The sequence below is a fragment of the Pteropus vampyrus genome, unplaced genomic scaffold, assembly GCF_000151845.1.
Source record: "Pteropus vampyrus isolate Shadow unplaced genomic scaffold, Pvam_2.0 Scaffold25, whole genome shotgun sequence".
Classification (NCBI taxonomy): Eukaryota; Metazoa; Chordata; class Mammalia; order Chiroptera; family Pteropodidae; genus Pteropus; species Pteropus vampyrus.
In genome coordinates this window covers 10,314,496-10,328,311 of record NW_011888806.1, presented here as the reverse complement: position 1 = coordinate 10,328,311, position 13,816 = coordinate 10,314,496, and the positions used below count along the sequence as shown (strand labels likewise).

General features: G+C 33.4%; 1 protein-coding gene across 1 annotated transcript in view; it reads right to left on the bottom strand.

The window, feature by feature from the left end:
- The window catches only part of MAPK10 (mitogen-activated protein kinase 10), a 263,100-nt gene that overhangs the window by 154,447 nt on the left and 94,837 nt on the right, over positions 1–13,816 (bottom strand). The window contains exon 2 of the mRNA XM_011356389.2: positions 5,567–5,638. Coding sequence (XP_011354691.1) covers positions 5,567–5,638 — 72 coding nt within the window. The remainder of the gene's footprint in view (positions 1–5,566; positions 5,639–13,816) is intronic.

The following is a 13,816-nucleotide window of genomic DNA, read 5'->3' as shown; positions in this document are numbered from 1 at the left end:
AAATCCAGCTCTTGGTTTCACTGATCTTTTGTATTGATTTTTAAGACTCTATTTTATTTATTTCTGCTCTGATTTTTATTATTTCCTTCTTTCTATTAACTTTGGGCTTTGTCTTCTTATTTTTCTACTTCCTTTAGGTGTAAGGTTAGATCGTTTATGTGAGATTCTTCTTGTCTCTTGAGGTAGGCCTGCATTGCTATGAATTTCCCTCTTAGGACTGCTTTTGCTGATTCTGTGTTGACCCTGGAAGCACATGAGAGAGGCCATGCTGTGAACTGAGGCCAGCTGCCACTAGTACCTGGCCTAGGACAGCTCAGCAAAAGGCCCAAGGCACCCTGAGGCCTGCTGCCACCTGCTGGTTATCTGTAAAGTTCAGCTGCCGAAAGAGCCTCAGGCAATATGTGAGTTGGATGAGGCAGGGTCTCAAAGAGTCATTAAGGTAAGGTGAATGATGTTCACCAAGTTAAAGTAGATTCAGATTTGGCACCACCGCTGAGTCTGGGGTCATTTTGCAAGAAGCACAGAGCACACTGAGGCCAGTCGCCACCTACTTGAGGCCCATGGACCTCCAAGAGTTGTCCATGAAAGACTTCAGCATGGGCTATATGGTGTCTGCCATCAAAAGAGCTTCAGGATGTACACAAGTTTGGTGAAGTGGGATCCCAGGGAGTCACCAACGTAGAGCGAGCTGAGTTCACCAGGCCAACGCAGACTCGTATTTGGCTGTGTGGGGGGAGGGCTCAACACAGGGACAATGGTGGCTATCCCTACAGCCTTCACTTTAAAGCCACACAACTGAGTCTTTCCTTATATGTCTCTGGTGCCGCCAAGCCACTATACCTCCACAGGAGGCCAGAGTGAGTGCTTGGGAGCAAGGAAGTCTATGCGCAGGCTCTATAAGAGAATGCCTGTGTTTCCAGCAGCATTCCTTCTCTTCTAGACAAACAGAATCCCTGCTAATTTTCACATCCAGATGTTATGGTTGAGGCTCCTCATCTTAGCACTCGTGTTCCAGCCTGGGGAGCCCAGTGTGGGGCTGGGGCCCCTCACTCCTTAGAAAAGACCTCTGCAGCTGAGGTATCCCTCCTGATTATCAATCACCACATATGGGTATGGGATCAGCCCGTTTCTCATCTTTGCCCTTCCTACTAGTCTTTAGGTGGCTTCTTCTTTATATCCTTAGTTATAGGATTTCTGTTCAGCTAGTGTTCATATGGTTCTCCAGGCTGATTATTCTATAATTTAGTTGTAATTTTAATGTGGTCATGGTAGGAGACAAGCACAACATTTACCTGCTCCACCATCTTGACAGGAATCTGGTTTCTCTATTAAGTTTTTATTTACCCTCTTTTATTAAAAAAGTATTTATTAGACATTTAGTAAATTAAGATAGATTTCGGGGCTTGGAAGTCAAGGATGAGGGTGTCCTGGTCCTGCTCCGCAAGCAGTCACCATTGAGTGGGGAAACATAAACCCATAAAACTAATTGTAATCCCCATCAGGATGTGATAAATGCTGTAGATGTGCTAGTGGATGTGCTAGTGGTTTCCAGCACATATCTCTCTGTGTTTATATTCCCTGGTTAAAACCCTTACTTATCTGTTCATTATAGCAAAGTTCCAAAAATAGCACTTTTACATTTTTTTTAAATTCATAGAGTGATTTAATAGCTTCTTACTCCTTTGTTCAATTGAGAAAAGAAGGCTTACCTATTTCTCAAGAGGATCAAGAGTTTTTGTACTTTCAATTCTCTGTAGGTATCTATTTTTATAAAGAATTATAGTGCAAACTAAATATTATTCTTCTATTGTCTAACACTTTAAAGACAAATTTCTCCTCAGAATATAATGAGAAACCTCTTGCTTACAAAAGCTGCTTGATGGGATTTTTAAAAAAATTAATAGGAGTACCTAAAAAATTCAATAAATCCCATGTTCTTCAAATAATTCAACTAAGAAATAAGGATAATACGGTTGCAGATAATGTACGTTTTCCATTGATAAATAACTATCTGGGTTGGTTGGTTTTCTACATTTTTTGTGATTTCTTATTGATAACAGTGAAAAATCGGAAATATGACATAATAAAAGAAGCCACAGATTAAGATTCAAGAGGCCTGAATTCTGGATATATTTGATTGCTAATTAATTGTTGACAAATTACTTACGCTCTTTGTATATTGTCTGTGTGGGAAGAAATTGGAGCAACATAACTCTGCTGGTGATCAGATGAAATACTACAGCATAACAAGGATCCATGAGTTGTCTCATGAAATGAGAATCTTCTAAGAAACATGATTTGAAAGTAAACCCTAGTAGAGTATCCTGTCTCTAAAAGTAAATACATTATTTATTTTAAACTGCTAGGGTAGTAAATGAGGCACAGAGCTATAGGAGAGAAAAAAATAAACATTATTTTCAAATAAAAATTTTACATGGAAAGTAAATGGAATACTCTGAGTCACAACTAGACATATTCTGCTAGCTACAATATTTTTATTTTTTTTAAGTTATAGAATATGCATCTATATTTTCTAGGTAGCAAAAGCTCATAGTAAGCAAAAAACTTCAAAGTCATTAAGAAAAGTCATGCTTCAGTTCTCTTCTTTATTCCTTTGCTTTAAAATCACTCTTACTAGAAATAGATATTCTGCATCAGTACTCAAATTTGGGAACTAATTTTAAAATAACTTCAACCTACACAAAGACTTTTTGGATAAAAAATAGCTGATTTTTAAAGATTTTTTTATTGATAATTTTTGAAGTTCAGTTTTAATCTTGACATGTAAAACATGAACTTAGTTTTTTGTTTACTGTTTTTTTAAGTGTTATTGCCCATAGTAAATGGCTAGGATCATGGAGGCTAAGGAAATAGCTCACAGTCATACAGTCATTCAATTAGTAGGGTCCAGATATTCTACCCAGAAATTCATTCATTTTCCACCAGAGCACTATCACAGTTGCAAAGTACTAGATAAACTAAACATGTATCATTTATTCATTTATTAAGCAAATATTTGGTGACAGCCTACCCTATACCAGATACTATTGTTAGTACTGGAATACAGCAGTGTGCAAAAGAGACAAAATTCCAACAATCAACAATGTACTGGTAAATGTTTAACATTTCGGGACAGGGGAGGGAAGAGGACTTACTTGTAGCAACTGCTTATTTACATAATGTAATACTCCTATCATGATAGATTTTAATCTACCAACCTGTCATCACTGAGCTTAGAACTTGGGAAGAGATGAGCATAATCAACACTTGTGAATCTGTGTAACCTGGCTCTAGTACCCCACTGAAACAATTCCTTCCCAAGTGAGAAATATACTGTAATGGAGAGAAAGAAGCAACATACTAATTACACATATAGTATATCAGGATCAGATCTTGAAAAGTGTTATGGGGAAATAAAAGAAATGCAGGTAAGTTGAGTAGGCAGTATTGGATAAGAAGCAATTTTAAGTACGATAGTCAGGAAAGACACCCTTAAAAATAACATTTGACAAAGCCCTGAAGGTGGTGAAGGAGTGGGCAAGTGGATCATAAAGGAAGAACATTTCAGTGAGGGGTCTCTATTAGCTAAATGGTAAAGGCTTCAGTATTTAGGATAGAAATTTTGAGTCTTGCCATAAATGAGATGGGAAAATATTGATAGGTTTTCTGTTTCGTTTTTAGGCAAGGAGTGATATGATCTCACATTTTTCTAGTATCACTCTTGCTGATGTTTTTAGAGTAAACTATTTGGGGGTGAGGAAAGTTGGAAGCTCTTGCAATAATCCAAGCAAGAGGCAATGGTAGCTTGGACCAGAGTAGTAATAGAATGGTGAGGCATGGTGAAATTCCAGATGCGTTTTGAATGTAGAGCCAACAGAATTCGTTGTTACCCAAAAGATGATTCCAATGATTTTGTTTTAGGCAACTGAAAAGATGGATTTAGCATTAGAATTAGAGCAGAGCAATTTTGGAGGAAAGATTAGGGTTTGAAAGATGTATAGTTTGATATGCCTATTAGACACCTAAGTATAGATGTAGAACATGAAGTTGGGCATATAAGTCTGGTTTGGGGGAAAGTTTTGGGTTGCAGATGTAACTGGGAGTACTCAAGATACTGATAATAACTGAAACACTGGGATTCAATGAAAGCACCAGTAGAGTAAATGTATATTTATTTAAAATGGAGTTAGCTATTTAATAAACATATATTTCAGCACTGTCCTCAGTGCTTTACAAGTATTAACTCATTTAATTCACATAACTGTAGAAGATAAGTACTATTATTTTCCCCTTTTCACACACACCAAAAAGAGAAACTGAAGCACAGAGAGGTTAACTAACTTTCCCAAGGTTATAAGTAAATGGTTAATAAGTGGTAGATCTTCAATTCCTAGCCAAGGCCGTCCGAATCCAGAATTCTTGTAAGAGAAGAGAAGTTGTCAAAAGGTCTTGAGGCTTGGATGCTATATTTAGAGGTCTGGGAGTTGAGGCAGATCAGTAAATCCTATTCATGGCAGGTAACATATTTTGCTTTTTCATAGCAATTCTAGCTATGCTCAGGAAGAGTAAATATATTAGTGTTTTGTTTCCCTTTATACTTTTGTATATGTTCTATAATAAGCACATATTAATAGAATCAGAAAAGATTGTATTAAAATTACAGAAGCTGCAGAGTTATTTTTTAAATCTTATTTTAATAGATGCATGCTGCAGAGCTATTTTTTAAATCTTATTTTAATAGATGCATATCATTCTCTGTTTATAGCACAGCTAAATGAGGAGATACAGTAAAAATCATTACAGAAAAACAGAAGTAAAGCTATCTGCTGGGGTGTGAATAGAGTTACCATAAAATTTATTGTCCAAAGAAAAATTCCTGAGAGTAAAAGAGAGCACTACTAATTATACAGTGACAACAGGCTTAGGTTAGGACTACCCTAAACATATCTAAGTATAGGCACCTCAGGTAGTTTCTTAATAGAGTTCATATAAATACAAGAGAACAGACTCTTATGTGGTCCATGCACACTACTACCCATTGTGGCCACCTTTTTCCTGTTCGTTATTGGTTAAATTTATGTCTTTTTTCATTCATAATTGTTATCATTTTGTTTTTTACCAGCTATTGGTTAGAACTGGACATCAGCAAACTGAGCACCACATGCCTGTTATCACACATGGCTACTGGAGATATGCTACTTCGGACTCATCAGTCTTTCAGGTGAGAAATAATAATAGACTTCATCTCTTTTGATGATTAAAGTCTCATTTCAAGGATTTGAAAAGAAATATTAAAAGTGTTAAGTATAAGTAAACCCTAGTAAGAAATTCCTTTACACTGTGATTAAATATTATATTTATAATCATTAAAAAGAATTCCCTTTATTCTTATTCTAATTTAAATTAATTGGAAAAGAAAAAATCTAAGTATCCACTTCTATTTCCTAAGCTACTTTTAATATTACAGAAATGCTAACTTTGGTGTGGAACATGTGCAAGATGGAATGGCAAAGTGGAAATACAAGGGAATATACTGTACCTTGTTTTACCTGTAAGGAACACACACCTGACAAAAGGCAATTTTCACATCCAAGGTTGGTTCACTGCAGTAGTACAATAAATGGAGGCTCATAAATACCTATAGGAAAAAGGGGTGGCATGAATTTCCAAATCACCTAATTATCATTTAATAGTATAAACTTTAATGTAATTCAAATTATATAGAAGGTGTTTAAGTATAATCCTTATTCAAACCACTACTAGGTACTTTTCACAAATCATAAATATTAAATAATAAAGTAAAAAAGTTCTAGCTTCTATAATAATCAAGGTCATCATAATCATAAAGACTAGCTAAGAAATTGGATATACTTAATAAGCTAAAATTAAGTATATCCTATTACATAGCAGTTTCATTTGTAGGCATCTAACTTTAAAAATTCTCAAATATATGCACAAGAGGTTATATATATAAGGATGCTTATTGTAGAATAAAAGGACTATTAAATAAAATGTAATTTATAATAGAACTACCTTCAGGACTTGGAATAATTGAATTAGAGCTTAAGGTATCAGCATAGATAAAATTTTCAAACATGATGTTGTGTGGGGAAAAGAGCAAATTCAAAAGGATATGAAGATCACTATATTATTATGTAAAAATTTTAAATATACAAAATAATAATGTGCACTGCTTTGTTATATAACCATAAACCATAGAATAAAGCAAATAACACTGTATATTAACATTTGTTTAATCATAGTGGTAAGTACAAAATTTTCAATTATATTATTTTCTATATGTTTGAAATATTTTATAGTTCTGTAAAGTTTTAAGGAGAGAATAAAAATTATCTAATGTTGGAAATGCTATATTAGGCACTGAGTCACTTGGGAATAATGAGGCGGCATCAGAGAAGCCCAACTAAAATATTATTCAGTTCAATTAAACACATTTTGTTGAAAGTTTATTGTGTGCAAGACACAATTCTTTGAGATTAAAAAATTTCAAAATCACTATTGATGCAAGACTTATTTTTGGCAATATGAATGCTTAGATATCCTGAAAACTACTCTCAATGCAAAACTCTTTAAAAAGTTAGATGAAATATACAAACTATCTTTTAAAATGCATAGTTGAGCTGCCAAAAAAAAAAAATGCAAGAAAAATTTTGATATGCTGAAAACAATGTGAGAGGATCTGTGCAGAGAAAGAAGTAAATGAGCTGAAGCCATTACTTATCCTCAGGACATTTGCTGATGTCTGAAGACTAGAACTTTAGTTTTTATTTTTATTTATTTATTATTAAAAATTATTGGGGTGACATTGATCAACAAACTACAATAAGTTTAAAGTGTACAATTCAACAGTATGTCATATATATATTACACTGTGTGTTCACCACCCGTAGTTAGATTTCCTTCCGTCACCACTTATTTGACATTTTACCCCTATCTACCTCTCCCCTCCCCAGTTTCCTCTGGTAACCAATAGTCCACTCTCCACGTCCATGAGTCTCTGTTTGTTTGTCATTTTGTTTGTTGCTTTTAGGTCTATATCCCACATATAAGTGATATGTGATTTTCAACTTTTTCTGTCTGGCTTATTTTGCTTAGCATGATTATCTCAAGGTCCATCCATGTTGTTGGAAATGGCAGTATTTCATCTCTTCTTATGGCTGAGTAATATTCCATTGTATATATGTACCACAGCTTCTTTATCCAATCATCTATCGTAGGACACTTCAGGTGCTTTTATGTCCTGGCCACCATAAATAATGCTGCTATGAACATCGGGGTGCATATCTCTTTTCGGATAAATATTTTCAGGTTTTTTGGGTAAATACCCAGTAGAGGGATTGCTGGATCATATGGTAGTTCAATTCTTAGTTTCTTTGAGAAAACTCCATATTGCTTTACATAGTGTCTGTACCAATTTGCAGTCCCATCAGCAGTATATGAGGGTTCGTTTTTCTCTGCATCCTCTCCAACACTTGTTATTACTTGCCCTGTTGATTCTAACAGGTGTGAGATGGTATTTCATTGTGGTTTTGATTAATATTTCCCTAATAGCTACTGAAGTTGAGAATCTTTTCATAGGTCTGTTGCCATTTGTACGTTTTCTTGGGAGAAGTGTCTGTTCAGGTCCTCTGTCCATTTTTTAATTAGATTATTTGTTTTTGTTGTTATTAAGTTGTATAAGTTCTCTGTATATTTTGGATATTAGGCCCTTATCAGAGGCATTGTTTGCAAATATATTTCCCCATTTGAATGGTTGCCTGTTTGTCTTGTTGACAGTTTCTTTTATTGTGCAGAAGCTTTTTAGTTTGATACAATCCCATTTATTTATTTTTGCTTTTACTTCTCTTGTCTTTGAGGTCAAATTCATAAAATCCTCTTGAAGTCCATAAGTTTAGTATCTGTGTTTTCTTCTATGCAATTTACTGTTTCAGGTCTTATATTCAGGTCCTTAATTCATTGTGAGTTAATTTTAGTGTGTGGTGATAGACAATAGTCAATTTTCTTTCTCTTACAGGTGGCTTTCCAGTTTTCCCAGCACCATTTATTGAAGAGGCTTTCTTTTCTACATTGTAAGATTTTGGCCCCTTTGTTGAAAATTATTCACCCATATAAATGGGGGTTTATCTTCTGGATTCTCAGAAGTGGAACAATTCTGTTCCACTGGTCTGTGTGTCTGCTTTTTTTTTTTTTTTACCATGCCATTTTGATTATTGTCACTTTGTAGTATAATTTGAAGTCAGGCAAAGCGATTGTTCTCCAGCCTTGTTCTTTTTTCTCAGAATTGCTTTGGCTACTTGGGTCTTTGGTGCTTCCATAAAATTCTGATGATTATTTTGTCCTATTTCTTTAAAAAATGGCTATAGGAGTTTGAAGGGGATTGCATTAAATCTGTACAATACTTTAGGTAATAAGTCATTTTAACTATGTTGAGTTTTCCAATCCTAAAATATGGAATATTTTTCCATTTCTTAGTGTCTTCTTCAGTTTCTTTTAATAGTGTCATAAGTTTCATTGTACAGGTCCTTCATATGTTTCATTAAGTTTATTCCTAGGTATTTTCTTCTTTTTGTTGCAATTGCAAAAGAATTTTTTTTCCATTTCTTTTTCTGACAATTCATTATTAGAAAATAGGAATGCTTTAGATTTTTAAACATTGATTTTGTATCCTGAAACTTTACTATTTGTTTATTATTTCTGGTAGTGTTTTAGGGGAGTCTTTAGGGTTTTCTATATAGAGAATCATGTCATCCACAAATAGTGACAGTGTGACTTCATTTCTTATTTGGACGCCTTTTATTTCTTTCTCTTGCCTGATTGCACTTGCTATGACTTCTATTATTATATTGAATAATATTGGTGATAGCAGACAGCCTTGTCTTGTTCCTGATCTTAGAGGAAAGATTTTTAGTTTTTCACCATTAAGTATAATGTTGGCTGAGGGTTTGTCATATACGGCCTTTATTATATTAAGGTATTTACCTTCTATACTGATTTTGTTGTGTTTTGATCATAAATGGGTACTGTATCTTGTTGAAGGCTTTTTCTGCATTTATTGATATGATCATATGATTCTTATTTTTTATTTTGTTTGTGTGGTGTATCACATTAATCAATTGCATATGTTAAACCATCAGTGTGCCCCTAGGATGAAGCGCATTTGATCATGGCGTACAATCTTTTTAATGTGTTATTGTATTTGATTTGCTAGTATCTTATTTAGGATTTTTGCATCTGTGTTTAATGAGAGATATTGATTTGTCATTTTCTTTTTTTGTGTTATCTTTACTGGGTTTTGGTATCAAGGTAATGTTGGCCTCATAAAATGAGTTAGGAAGTATTGCCTCCTTTTCAATTTTTTTGGAACAGTTTCAGAAGAATAGGTATTAAATCTTCTTTAAATGTTTGGTAGAATTCACTGGTGAAGCCATCTGGTCCTGGACTTTTACTTTTTGGTAGTTTTTTGATGATTGTTTCAATTTCCATACTGCTGATCAATCTGTTTAGAGTTTCCAGTTGTTCATGACTCAGTCTAGGAAGGTTGTATATTTCTAAGAGCGTGTCCATTTCTTCTAGGTTATTAAATGTGGTGTTAGAACTTTAGTTTTTATAGGGCAGAATACAGTGCACAGGAAACAAAGTTTAGAACTTATCTATAGTGGGAAGTCACATTGGAGACACCTGCAAAAAGTTTATAATAGGAGGTTCTAAACAAATTTCCGAGGCATGCAAAACAATCCCAGAAGAAAAGTCTGAATTGCAAGAAAAAAATATGTACATGGGAGCTAGCGTAGATTTTTAAAATTTAAGAAAGAATGAAAGGACAAGAATATGTATGATATTTCTGAAGAATAAGGTGGGCATATATCTGTGGGGCATTAGGAGGAAATTGTTCTATCAGAGATTAAGATTTATTATAAAGTTCTAGTCAGTAAAGGTATGTGGAGTTGATGCAGAGATAGACTATCAATTAATAGATAACAGAGCAGAAACAGAACATACATATACAGAAACCTGATTATGTTTTATTATGTTAATATAGTCAGTTAAACCTGATTATGTTAAAGATATCTGGGGAATAAAGAAACTATGCATTAAATCCTGCAGAGACAACTGGTCTATGAATATGGGGGATGAAAAGAGAGGAAGTACATCCCTGTTGGGAGATAATTCTTTATGAGCCTCTCACATTTCTGCATGTCTTACAAACAGAAGCACTGGCTGCCTTTATTCCAGACAATCTTCTTAAAGATGGTTATACAACAAACAAGAGAAAGGAAGTATCTCTCTCTGGAGCTAAGGCCAAGTCATTATTTTTCAGTGTGACATAAATAAGGTGTCCCTCTGGGGCAACAGTCAGGCATGCTTACTACACATTACAAAAATTTGGATTCCCTAAGGTTAGGTTTCCTCTTCTATAACATAACTGTATGTGCAGTAGTCACCTGACCTTTTTTGAATCACCCAGAGGAACTGTCACTGATGCTGATACTCTAGCTACTGCTATTGATGTGAATAATAAAGACTTCTGTATCTGACCCAGGAATCTTGTGTCTTCTGCCAGTATCCATGAAACTGTGGCAGGCTAACTTGTTAGCTTGCAAGTAGAGTAACATCTTAGACTCTTCAGAGTTTTTGACAATCCTTACCTCATACTTTGCACAAAAACAATTCCAGATGAATTGAAAATTTCAGGAAAGGCCAAACTTTAAATATTATACAAGGAAATGTAGTTACAACCATATATTCTAAGACACTGCTAAATTCATTTATTAAATCTAGTCAATATTTTGTGGATTGTTTATGATTTTCTTGATACACAGAAAGGTTGTCTGCAAGTTAAGATAGTTTTTACTTTTTCCTTTCCAATCTGTTTTTTTTTTTTTTGCCTACTTGCCCTCCTCCAGTACAATGCTGAATAGAAATAATGAGATGATGATGATCTTTGCTGACGATCTCAGATGTATTTATCCATTTACATTGAAAGCAATTATGGTTGTTATTGAGTTTAAATCTACCATTGTACTATTTGTTCTGTATTTTGCCCCTATGTTCTTTATTCAATTTTTCCTCCTTTCCAGGCTTTTTTAGAAGAACTGAGTATCTTTTTGTTTTCCATTTTATTTTACCTAATAGTGTATTAGTTATATTTCTTTTTGTTCTTTTCTAGTTGTTATCCTAGAGTTTAAAATATGCCTTTTTAATATTTAGCAACCTAGCTTCCAATATTATTCTACTTTACATATAGTTTAAGAAACTTACAATAGTATTCTTTGAGTTCTCCCTCTAGTACTTTGAGCTATTATTGTCATGTATTTTACTTATACATATTTTATAAACTCCATAGCACATCGATATTATTTTTACTTTAAATAGGCAATTCTATTTTAAAGAAATTAAGAAATTACAAAGAAATATTTTATATTTACTCACATATTTTTAGTTATACTCCTTTGACATCTTTCTTTGAGTTTATTCTTAGGCACTTATATTTTTGATGTTATTATAAATGGTATTTTAATTTTATTTATATTTTCAAAATGCTCATTTCCAGCCTTTAAAATACATTGTTGCATTATTGTTTCATTATCTTGTAGCATACATTAAATGGGGAATTGTTCCCCCAGCCACTCTATTCTTTTCCTCAGTTTTCTCACAGCATTTTGTTTATACTTATAATATAAATATATTATAATATTGTGATTTTTTATTCATGTATTTGTTCCATACTACATTATTACCTTTTCAGGAAAAGTGTTTATGTTTTATTCATGTTCACCACCCCAGGGCCCAGAACTATTCCTAATAAATAGCTAATAATGAGTAAATGTTTTTCAAATAAAAGGAAAATCAAATTTTAAAAATTTCTTTCCTTCTATATACAAACCTAAGTATTTTAATTAGCTCCTCATAATTAGACCTGTGAGTTTTCAATAAATTTGATTCTAACAAATTAGGAATAAGGAATTTGCAGTAGTAGAATTATGAAAAAGTCCACCACAATGGCTCTCAGAAATGCTATCCAGCAGGGCAGTCTTAGTTCTATATTGATGAACTGGACATGTGGGAAATAATAACATCCAGCCCACCACCTGAAATGAACCAATGTATTTTAATTTTAATGAATAAATAATGTTGCTATGAAAAGCAAGCCTTCTGACCTTCCCTGCTTTGCATTATGAAGACTCCAAATGTAGCACCATGACTAAGCCGCTCAGTCACTGCAGAATCTTCTTATTCCACAAAAGGAAGTTAAAAGAAAAAGAATGCTCTTTATGATAATCTCAATGAATTACAGAAAACTAGTTTGGTAATTAATTATATTTCTTGATAGCATGGCAGAGAGCATTAGGTACCATTGCATAGAAACAACATAAATGGCAGGGCTTTATCTCTATATTAGTCTAAAGTGGAATTAGAATATTTTGGTGTAATATAGGACAGGTGAGTAGCTTGAAAAGGGAAGGGATAATAACTAGGGAGTTTAGTATTTCAATTACTGGTTGTTCTGAAAAGAGCCCCATGCATGTATTCCTCGCCACGTACTATACTGAGTTTCTTCTCATTACATACCTATACAACTAAACAGATACTCTGAGCAAAGCAGTAGGGCAAGTTGTGTGAATGAGATACACTTAAGAATTTATTAGGTTGAACTGGTGCACAGCAGCTACTATGAAAGACTGAAACTATGAAGTGTTTTAATAGCTTAGATCAATACTTAGATTCTTCTATATATAAGATGTGACCGGAGGTTTGAGAACCTTCACAGATGTAAAAAATCAAATTTTCTGGGCAACTCCAAGCTCCCAGTTTGTCACTGAAATGCAAAATATACAAAAGAAAACACCAAATGAACTAGTGATTCTAAAAAAAATTTTAAGGTCCAGCAGTTCCTAAGCTGAATTGGTATTTAACAAACTCATTATCTATAAATAATTTTTGTTTTTATTACATATCAGGTCTATTACAAATGATTCTCTTAATAGTCTACAAGCATATGTATACTATCAGAATACAAAGTCATTGTTAATTATAAAAAAACACTCTCTTCTATACCCAAAAGGATTCTCTCAACTATGCAAAAAATAAATGAAAAGTAAATATTTCTTGAATTATCTTTTCAAGTGCTGAAATAGAAAATGGAATTAAATCTAATTTGCTATTAAGAACTGTGCCTAGGCTCACTTTAAGATATTAATAAATCCTTAGGTCCAAAGACTATCATTTATAACAGAGGTTAGTAAACTGTTATAAATGGATCAAATTCAACTCACCATTTGTTTTATAAATAAAGTTTTATTGGAACATAGCCATCCATTAGTTTACATATCGTTTATGGTTGTTTTCACACTATATTGGCATTGTTGAGCAATTATTTTAGGGACTGGATGGCCTGCAGAGTGTAAAATATTTACTATCTGTCCCTTTAGAGAAAGATGTTGCCAGTCCCCTATCCACGAACATCATTAGTTTCAGTATAAAGGCAAAAACATTTTACTATGTCTCTAATTATAAGTATATAAAGATACAAAACACTTTCTAATAAATAATTTTAATAAATATTATCTTCCAAGAAATCTGTGCTTCTCTATATCTAAAAGTCATATATCTCTTAAAATATTGTTCATGTAACAAGATGATTGCTTCCACAGAAATCCTTTGATAAATTTAGTTAATAGGAGTTAAAGCAACAGATAGAGACTAGGATGTAAAAGATGGGAATGAGGCAAATGCATAAGAAATAGGATGGAGTATTATGAAAGAAGATATAAAATAAGAGATGTAGAAATGGTGA